Source organism: Caloenas nicobarica, chromosome 25 (assembly GCF_036013445.1).
Source record: "Caloenas nicobarica isolate bCalNic1 chromosome 25, bCalNic1.hap1, whole genome shotgun sequence".
Lineage (NCBI taxonomy): Eukaryota > Metazoa > Chordata > Aves > Columbiformes > Columbidae > Caloenas > Caloenas nicobarica.
The window spans coordinates 6,014,615-6,023,441 of NC_088269.1; the positions used below are offsets into that span (position 1 = coordinate 6,014,615).

General features: G+C 51.3%; 1 protein-coding gene across 1 annotated transcript; it reads left to right on the plus strand.

Moving 5' to 3' along the window:
- Positions 1-1,674: 1,674 nt before the first annotated feature.
- Positions 1,675-8,483, plus strand: LETM2 (leucine zipper and EF-hand containing transmembrane protein 2). Its single transcript, XM_065651608.1, has 10 exons — positions 1,675-1,875; positions 2,720-3,152; positions 3,313-3,456; positions 3,778-3,912; positions 4,309-4,512; positions 5,238-5,357; positions 5,846-5,956; positions 6,100-6,186; positions 6,641-6,715; positions 7,224-8,483. Exons 1-10 carry the CDS (start codon positions 1,829-1,831, stop codon positions 7,272-7,274), a joined length of 1,407 nt encoding a protein of 468 aa, XP_065507680.1. The 5' UTR covers positions 1,675-1,828; the 3' UTR covers positions 7,275-8,483.
- Positions 8,484-8,827: the final 344 nt, after the last annotated feature.

The window sequence follows — 8,827 nt, forward strand, 5'->3', positions numbered from 1 at the left end:
AGCTGAAGCTGAATGCAGATGAGGGAAGTGCCACGACCGTGGTTTCACTGTTCTGAGCCCGGACCTCCCCATTTCCAGCTCCAGGAAATCATCACACTGAACCGCGCGCGACCGCCGCTCTGTGAGTAACAGCCCCAGCGCTCCCCACACCCCAGAGCTTTACAACAGCCTCCGAAATGTACCCAAGAGAAATCAACATTCCTGAACAACCACAGAGGTGCCGCGTTCCCCCTGAAGAGTTAAACACAGCGCGCTAATTGCTTCCGGAAGCTGTGCCCCCGATCCTGCTGCCTGCGCGTTTCAGAACAGCTCAGACCCGCTGCCTGTTCCTGGACAAACGGTCCATGCCGGGTGCTGCTCCCAAAAAGACAGGGAGGCCTCGCTAAGGGGGTGCAGAAGCTGCAGCTCAAAAGGGGGAGCAGAAGCTGCAGCTCACTCCCGGGGCTCTCAGCGGCAGCCCCAGGGAGCGGCTCTGACCCCTCACCACAGCAGTGACCATCCAAAGGCCCAGCGCCTCACGCCGCGCAGGAGCACCTGCTGTCAGTCCCCTGTCGAGAGGCTGAGTCTCCTGTCACCTCCCAAGAATGTTTCTCCAGCTGCCCACGTGTTTCATCAGACCCACGGTATTTGTCTCAAACACGTCAGGGCTTGAAACTTCATTCTGATGCCTAATTCCACACAAAGCTGCTCTCAGGTGATAACACGCAAAAGGAGACAAAGGAGACTCTACTCTTACACGACCCATCATACATGCAGCTGCTCAGAATATGTTCTGTTCTATATATAGATACAAACTGCAATCACTTAAATGGGAACCGTTCATGTAAAAGCAAAGTTTTGTTACGTACAAAAAGAAAAGGGATACTATCAGTGTTTTACTGGATAGTGTGGGCTGCTGAAACATTGATGGCATTTTCAAAGAAAACCCTATAAATGCACCAGGAAACATCTGACGTGGCCACCAACGAAACACCAGTGTGCGCGTTAATGGCTTAACAAGCCCTCCTACCTTTTGCCAGGACTCGAGCCAGGGCTTTGCAGGACACAGCGAGCGCGTGGAGCTGAACCAGAGTCCCTTCCAGCCAGAAGCCCGTTTCTGCACATGGCTCTCGGCTTCTCTCCCGCTCTTCAGGTGCTACACAAACAAAAAGGCACAGGTGAGGCCAGGCCACCAGCAGAGCTCCTCCGGCCACGGGAGCGCTGGGGCACCCGCCACAGGATTGATGAGAAGTGACAGAAAGAGCGGGAGGAAGGAGCGACCCCAGGGCCCCAGCACAGGCCTCAGGCCCCCGCACAGGCCTCACCTCAGGCCTCGGCTCAGGCCCACAGGCCGCCCGGCCGCTGTCCCCGGGCCCCGCTGTCCCCGGGTCCCTCTCCCCGGGCCGCCCCCACCTGAGCCCCCTCCCACCCTCCATGACGTCACGGGCAGCGATGGCGTCACGCTCCGGCCCGTGACATCACCCTGCAGGGCCCGCCCCCGCAGCCAATGCGCGGCCCTTCCTGGGGGCACCTCGGGTCAAGCCCCGCCCTGCCCTGCTCCCATTGGGTGGCCTGCGCCAGGGCCGCGACCCTGCCTTCTGATTGGCTGTCGCCGAAGGGGCTGTGACGCCACTCGATGGCGTGATGCAGGGGCAACCATAGAGCGCCGCTGGCCGGGGCAGAGCGGCGCGGGCGGGGCGCGATGGGCCAGCCCTGGAGGACCGGGCCCGTGGCGGGGAGCGGGGCGGCGGGAGCGGGCCCGGGGCCCGGCGGCCTCTCCCCTTCGTCGGCGGCGATGAGGGTCCCCCCGCTGCCCGCCGCCAGCCGGAGCCGCTGACTTGGTGCCACCATGACCGCCTGCGGCTGGAACGCGCTGCTGGCCGCGGCCAGGCCCGGGTGAGGCGGAGGGGCTGGGCCGCGCCGAGGAGGGCCGGCCCAGGGGCGGGAGGGCCCTGCCGCCCCAGCGGCGGCCGCGGGGAGCTGACCGGGGCCGCTCCGGTGCCCCGGCCGGGCCGCACGGCAGAGCACTCCCAGCTGCTGCAGATCTGCCCAAACAGGAGAAGTACAAAGTCTGATTTATCTAAAACTGAGGGGTTTCAGCAGCTGTCATAACGCAGAGCAGCCTGTGAGGTCTTGGCCCTTTTATAGAACCATGGAATCATTTTGGTTGGAAAAGCCCCTCAAGCTCACCCAGTCCACCCGTCCCCCAGCCCTGGCACAGCCCCGTGTCCTGAGAACTTCATCTCCATGTCCAACCCCTCCAGGGATGGTGACCCCAGCACTGCCCTGGGCAGCCTGTTCCGATGCCCCACAGCCCTTTGGAGGAGAAATTGCTCCTGATATCCAAACCACCTCACCTCTCTCCAGCGCTCAGCCTGGCTCTTCCAGTTCCTGGGGGAGAGAAGAGGCGGAAAACACAGAGAACTCTGTTCTGTTCATAAACGCTTGGTGAGAGAAGGGGCTTTGGCTTTTCTTTGTTTGCAACTGGCAAATTTTAGCTAATGCTGTTGTTTAATGGCCTTCTCAGAGGCAGCCTGAAACCTTGAGTTATTCTCCCCTAAAGAGAAAAGTTTTAAACATGAGACAAGGTCTCAATATTTTGCATGTTGCTGAAGGACAGGAATCTCAGTTGCTGAAACAGCCACAAGATCAATTTCACAAGATTAATTTGGCACTAAGAACAGTGATTTGTAACACTTAGATACCTTAGCCACTATTACTTACTTGAATATCTCTCCAGTTTCAGGGGCTCCCACCTTCTTGTGCACTCCAGTCCCCCATACGCTCCAGCACTTGCTTTTGTCCAACTTGTGGATTCTCATCTAAACCGGGCTTTGGTCAGAGACTCTGAGAAGCAGCGATGGCTGCGCTGCGCACAGATGGGCACCGGCCTGCGAACGTTCCACACGTCCGCCTGCTCGCGTCAGGAGCCCCGGGCTGACCCTCCGCCCCACCGAAGTGCCGTGAACCGAGACACTAAACCTGCTAAAACTCCAACAAAAAACATCGTAGAGACTCCAGTGGGAAAAAAGTCCTTGCGCCAAAGGGTGGTGGATGAGCTGAAACATTATTACAACGGGTTCCACTTGCTGTGGATTGACACCAAGGTGGCTGCCAGGATGGTGTGGAGGCTGCTACACGGTCAGGTCCTCACCAGGAGGGAGAGGCGAAGGGTAAGTGCCAGACACATGAATGCCTTGCTAAAGCAATGCGTTGGGAGGCTGACTGCAATGAAAGAAGTTTAACCACTCAGTTTCCAATTTGGAACACTTTTTTTTTTTTTTTTTACTGTCTGTTTGAATAATAATTTCTGCCGTGCTCTTCTCTGTGCAGCTGCTGCGAACATGTGCGGATCTCTTCCGGCTGGTTCCCTTCCTCGTGTTCGTCATCGTCCCCTTCATGGAGTTCCTATTACCTGTGTTCTTGAAGCTCTTTCCTGAAATGCTGCCCTCAACGTTTGAGACAGAGTCAAAAAAGGTTTGTGTCCTTTCTAGAGATGCAGACTGCATGTTCCAGCTTCTTAGAATGCCTGTGCAGCTGCATAAAGAGCTGCTGTTAATGAGTATCATCCTCACACACGTCTGGGTCAGACGTTCCTGGCTTATTCCTAGATGGGAGAGCAGAATGTGAAGATCATTCTGTAAACAGTGACCCACAGGGAAGTGCACAGCAATTCCATTTTCTACAGTAACTGAAGCCTATTTGCTTGCAATACTGAAGTCTGATTTCGTCTCTTTCCCAGAATCTCTTCTGATTTTCAAGTGGAATTTCTAATTATGTTTTGTTCCCTTCATGAAGGAAGAGAAGCAGAAGAAGAAGCTAAGTGCAAAGCTGGAGTTAGCAAAGTTCCTGCAGGAGACTGTGGCAGAGATGGCCAAAAGGAACAAAACTGATACAGGACAAGGCAAACAATTCTCTTCCTACGTGCACCAGGTGAGCCCGGCTGTGCTGGGATGACGGCAGCAGTACTGACGGGCAGCGAGGGTGGGGTTTGTGTGAAGATACAGAGAGGTTTGGCAGTGCAGAGCTGTCCCGTCAGCTGTTGGTAACTGGGCTCCCTCTCGCAGCTCATACCCTGGTGAAACTGGGTTTGTACATAGGGGCGTTTCCATCCTGGAACAGCAGCCAAAGCTTCACCCTGGGAAATCCTTTAAGCTGCCACTCAAAAACATTGTTTCGCTTTGGTCTTTTAACTATGTAATTATGTTTGCATTGAGAGAGGGGGACACCAGTGTGAGCAACAGGAGGGGCTCCTTCCTTGGAGGGGGAAGAGGATTCAGAACCTGTGATTCTGTTTTACTTTGGCCCTGGTGCCTCTGCTTTGTGTAGATTCGTCACACCGGCCACCGGCCCAGCACCCAAGAGATCGTGCGCTTCTCCAAGCTGTTTGAAGACGAGCTGACCCTGGAACACTTGGAGCGGCCACAGCTCGTAGCTCTTTGCAAATTGCTTGAGCTGCAGCCCATTGGCACCAACAACCTGCTCCGCTTTCAGCTCCTGCTGAGACTCAGAACCATCAAGGCGGATGATGAAGTAAGTTTAAAATAGCACAGATGTGGCTGCTGGGTTGGAACGCACGCTTTTCGCAATCTTGGGTTCTGCCCTCTGAGTCACAGGCCGCCTGCTTTGCTTCAGGCGTATGTCGCTGCCCATGCGCCATCCTCCGACGTGGAGTTTAATATTCATGGGACAGATTCTTGACAGTTTCCAGAAAAAAAACCAGAAGTTCATCTTCCTGCGCCCTTGCTGCCTTTGGTGAACCCCAACAAGTGGAGCACTGCAGATATTGTCACTGTTTAGAATGCCCTTATGTTTTTGTCTGGAGTCACACTAACTCGTAAAAAAGGGAGGTTCCAATTCTGGAAGAAATATCACTAGTAAGAGGCAGCCAGTCCTGAAAGGCAGGTGCAGCTTAACCACAGGTTTGGCTTTCAAGCCTGCAGTCCTCACAATTCTCAGGGTTACCTGTCTTTGAGTGAATTCTTCAAACCTGTAGGATCACATGTAATAGTGAAATTCTCAGTACTCGTGGAAAAAAAAAATAATCAGGTTCCAAGTTTTCCATCCTTTGTAGCTGAAGCCTGTCCGCTGTCAAGGACAAAATGAATTATGTACAAAGTCAGTTCTGTCTCACCTTTGTGCTGGTGGGACTTGATGCTCATTTACCTACACAGACATGTCTTTAGGCTCAAGCTCATCAAGTCAATGAGGGGCTTGGCTCACTCGGTGCCGAGGTGGAACGTTCCTTTTTGTTTCAGATGATTGCCAAGGAAGGAGTCGGTGGGCTGAGCGTGTCGGAGCTGCAGAGCGCCTGCAGAGCCCGGGGGATGCGCTCGCTGGGGCTCTCGGAGGAGCAGCTCAAGGAGCAGCTCAGACAGGCAAGTGCGCTCTGCTCTGCTCATGTGCAAGGAGGTTTCTATGCACAGTGGAGCTTTAACACAAGAAGCACCCAGATTATGCCTTACAAGCAGCATCAGGGCCAGCTAGAAGCAGGATGAAGACAGGTGTGGGGAGTGGAATATGTTTTAAGCTTCTAAAGTAGCCAAGACTTGCAGTAGAGCCCACACTAGACTTTTCTAAACATTCAAACAGTTTACAGATGCTGCTGTAGGTGCTGTGTTTCAGGTAAGCTGTAGATAATTCAAAGTACTTGGCTGTTTGATGTTGGTACCTCACTAGTAGCTGGAAACCTGCTCTCCAGTGTGTATTCCACATGGTATTCTTAAGTCTGAAAAACTATTTCTGCTCTTTGTGGTAACTTAAAGCTGTATTGGCCAAACTCAAGATAGCTTTAAGATCTTTAAGGACAAAGAGTGGTATATGGAGCCAATATGAAATAACTTTTCCTTCTGTTTCCCACTCACAGTGGCTGGATCTGCATTTAAAAGAGAATGTTCCACCTTCTCTGCTCCTGCTTTCCCGTGCCTTGTACTTAATAGATGTGAAGCCACAGTCTGTTCCAGTTCCACAAAATAAGGTGCATTGTTTGAATAAAACCTTCAGGTTAATGGTTTAACCATTACACATTATAAAAATGAGGTACTGTGACATGAATCTTGTTCTTTGATCCTCCAAATGGACTGAAGTTGTAACTGTGCTGAACTGTCTGTTCTTCTGTAGATAAGTGGAACTGCTGAAATGGTGACATCTGTTCCTGAAGGTCGGGAGATGCTGCTGGATCCTGCCCCCGTTGTACAGGGAAAAAAGGTTAGAAAAGAGCAGTCTGCAAGTTGCTGTATTCACAGAAATACAGATACATCAATCCAGGTGCATTTAGCTCAGAGAAGCCAGTTAAGGGTGACTTGTTTTCAGCTCTCCTGGTGAATTGTCCAGGACAAAAAGAGCCAAAATACCTGGAGTAAGAAAACCAGAGCACGTGGTTCTCAGCATAAGGCTGAAGTGAATTCCTTCAATTAGTCCAAGCTAATTAAGAGCAGCAGCCGAAATTAAAGGAGAATATTGTGTCAACTGCTAGAAATATTTCCAAATAGTGCTGTTAAATAGTGTAGGCAAAATGATGGGAACAACCGACATACATCTTTCACAAAGATGCATTGCAGGGAACAGCCTTGCTCAGACGGGAGGAGGCATGGTACGGGGTCTAGCTAGAGCTTGGTTTTCTGAGAGGGTTCTGTGACTTAAAGCTGCTTTTTCCTTAAAGAATGAAGAATTTGTGTCTCAGACAACAGAGAAATTGACAATCCCAGAGATGTCAGTTAAGCCTCCCCCACAAGAGGTAAGCTTTTAAAAAGTCTTCAACTTTCCGAAGGAGAGTGTTCATCACACAACTTACAGGCAAACTGTGGAAATTTGTGCTACAAGATGATGTGAACGTTAAGTTCAAGGAGCGACTGGAGAAGTTGTGGACGAGAACTGCATTGAGGGCTGTTAAATGCAAAAATACCATGTGTGACTTCTGTCAGAAGTATTAAATGCCATTTTGTATCTGTAAAAGTATTTCTACGGTGATTTGCCTTTTCTTTTGCCCATTTGCTTTCTGTGTATATTTTGAGTTTAGCTGCTCATGTGTACATGTTGGGTGCCCGCTTCAGGCAAGTTTGAGAGTCCAGGCTGAGTTTTATCGGCAGGAGAATACTCCTTTACCTTGACGAACTTTGTTCACAGCAGCTGTTACTCTCCAGAGCAGCTTCCTGTAGTAAACAGGAGGACACCAAAAAGTTTTGAATTTTAAGCAGCATTTGTGTTGGGACTGCCTAAAATCTGCGACGTTCTCTTCCCCGTAGACTAAACTGGAAGCATCTCAGAGCAGCAAGGCCGGCGCCAATGGGGTTTAGGCTGGAGCCAGCGGGGACTGTCCAGTGCTGCGACAGAAGAGCTTTGGTGTCTGCGCCTCCTGGAGAGGGAAGAGCAATTTTCCAGAAGGCTGCTGTGCACAACAAGGTGCCAGCACCCTCGGGGCCCCTCCGTCTGTTCCACGCTTACTCCTCGGCCAGGCTCCAGCTGTTGCAGGGCTCTGGCTCCTCGTTTGGACTGGATCCCCTGCCCCCACCAGTTTAACTTATATTGTAAATACATAAATTATGATGCAACTGTCTGTGTTGCTATGGATCAGGTGCTCTAAACCTTAGGAGGGGCAGCTTGTCGCTGTCACAAAGGCCTGGGTGCAGGATGAGCTGGGCTGCAAGCCCAGTAAAGCCCGTTCTACAGCTTGAAATCCTCCGCAGGACCCTGCCCACATATCCAGCGCTTGCAGCCTGCTCTGCTGCCATGGTTAAGCTCAAGCTCTTGATCCTAGTTAGCATGGTTTAACTGATAACCAGTGCACAGAATGACCTGTGTAGCCCTTGCGTGAACTGTCACACTCGTACCAAGGTGACTAGCGCTGCTCAGCGTGGTTGAGCTGAGCTGCGGAAGGACTCGAGAACTCTGGAGCGGAGCAGCACGGTGCAGAGACGGCAGGAGCGCCTGTGTCACCAGGACAAGCTGCAGCGGGTGCCCGACGGCTGCACACGGCAGAGCTGCGCGGTTTTAGGATCCTGACGGGTCGTGCAAGGCAGCACCCTGGGGACCTACACACGTCTCCTTTGGTTAAACCTTGTCAGGCTCAGAACGGCACAGCAGCAAGTGCTCTCAGACTTGCTGTACTTTACAAAGTGATTCCTCACACACTCCAGTGTTGACTAGTTTTTTGGTAGACTCTACTGAAAAGCTGTTTTTAACATTTGTTGATTTTTTTTTTTTACTCTCTCCTATGTAAATATCCAGAAGTGACTCACATGATGGATTTTAAATATATGTATATTTATACTTACTCTAAAATTAAAGTTAGACCTGGTGCTAAGTAGAACGAAATGTCTTTTCTAGAGGTCGGACAGCCTTTAGAGCAATTGACTCAAAAAAGCCGGTCAGGTGTTACCTGCACTTTAAACGTGTGATTGAGGCTCTTACCAGTGATGCAGCAGCAGCTTGTGCAATCAGCTCCCAGTATGCAGCGCTGAATATTTGTGTTAATCGGTGGTCAGTAAATGAGAATAAACGTTATGTCAATAAAATGTGCATTTAGCAGAAGCCTCGTCTCCCTGATAACACCGACAGTTGCCGTTATTTGAACAGAACCGCAATCTGCACAGCCCGCTTGGGCTAGAAAAGCATTCTGCCCCCAAGGAGCTGAGTGCAAATGTTCAGTGCAAGATTCCACTGGTGCTGAGCACCGAAATGAGTGTGCAGAACTCAAAGAATGCGACTGATTTCTGTATTACGGCTAAAGCATGTAAACAGCGAGATGGAATTCCTGAATTCAAGGTAAGCGGGAAGAGCCTTGCAAGGGAGAAGTCTGCGATTAAAGCACACAAACTGGGCTTGGAGAGCCAGCCTACTTCACTGAACC

What these genes read in the sequence shown, in the direction of transcription:
- LETM2 (XM_065651608.1), top strand. Translation starts at nt 1,829, where the DNA reads ATGACCGCCTGCGGCTGGAACGCGCTGCTGGCCGCGGCCAGGCCCGG. An exon ending in TCAAGGAGCAGCTCAGACAG is followed by an intron (nt 5,358 to 5,845) that starts GCAAGTGCGCTC and finishes TCCCACTCACAG; the next exon opens with TGGCTGGATCTGCATTTAAA. An exon ending in TTAAGCCTCCCCCACAAGAG is followed by an intron (nt 6,716 to 7,223) that starts GTAAGCTTTTAA and finishes TCTTCCCCGTAG; the next exon opens with ACTAAACTGGAAGCATCTCA.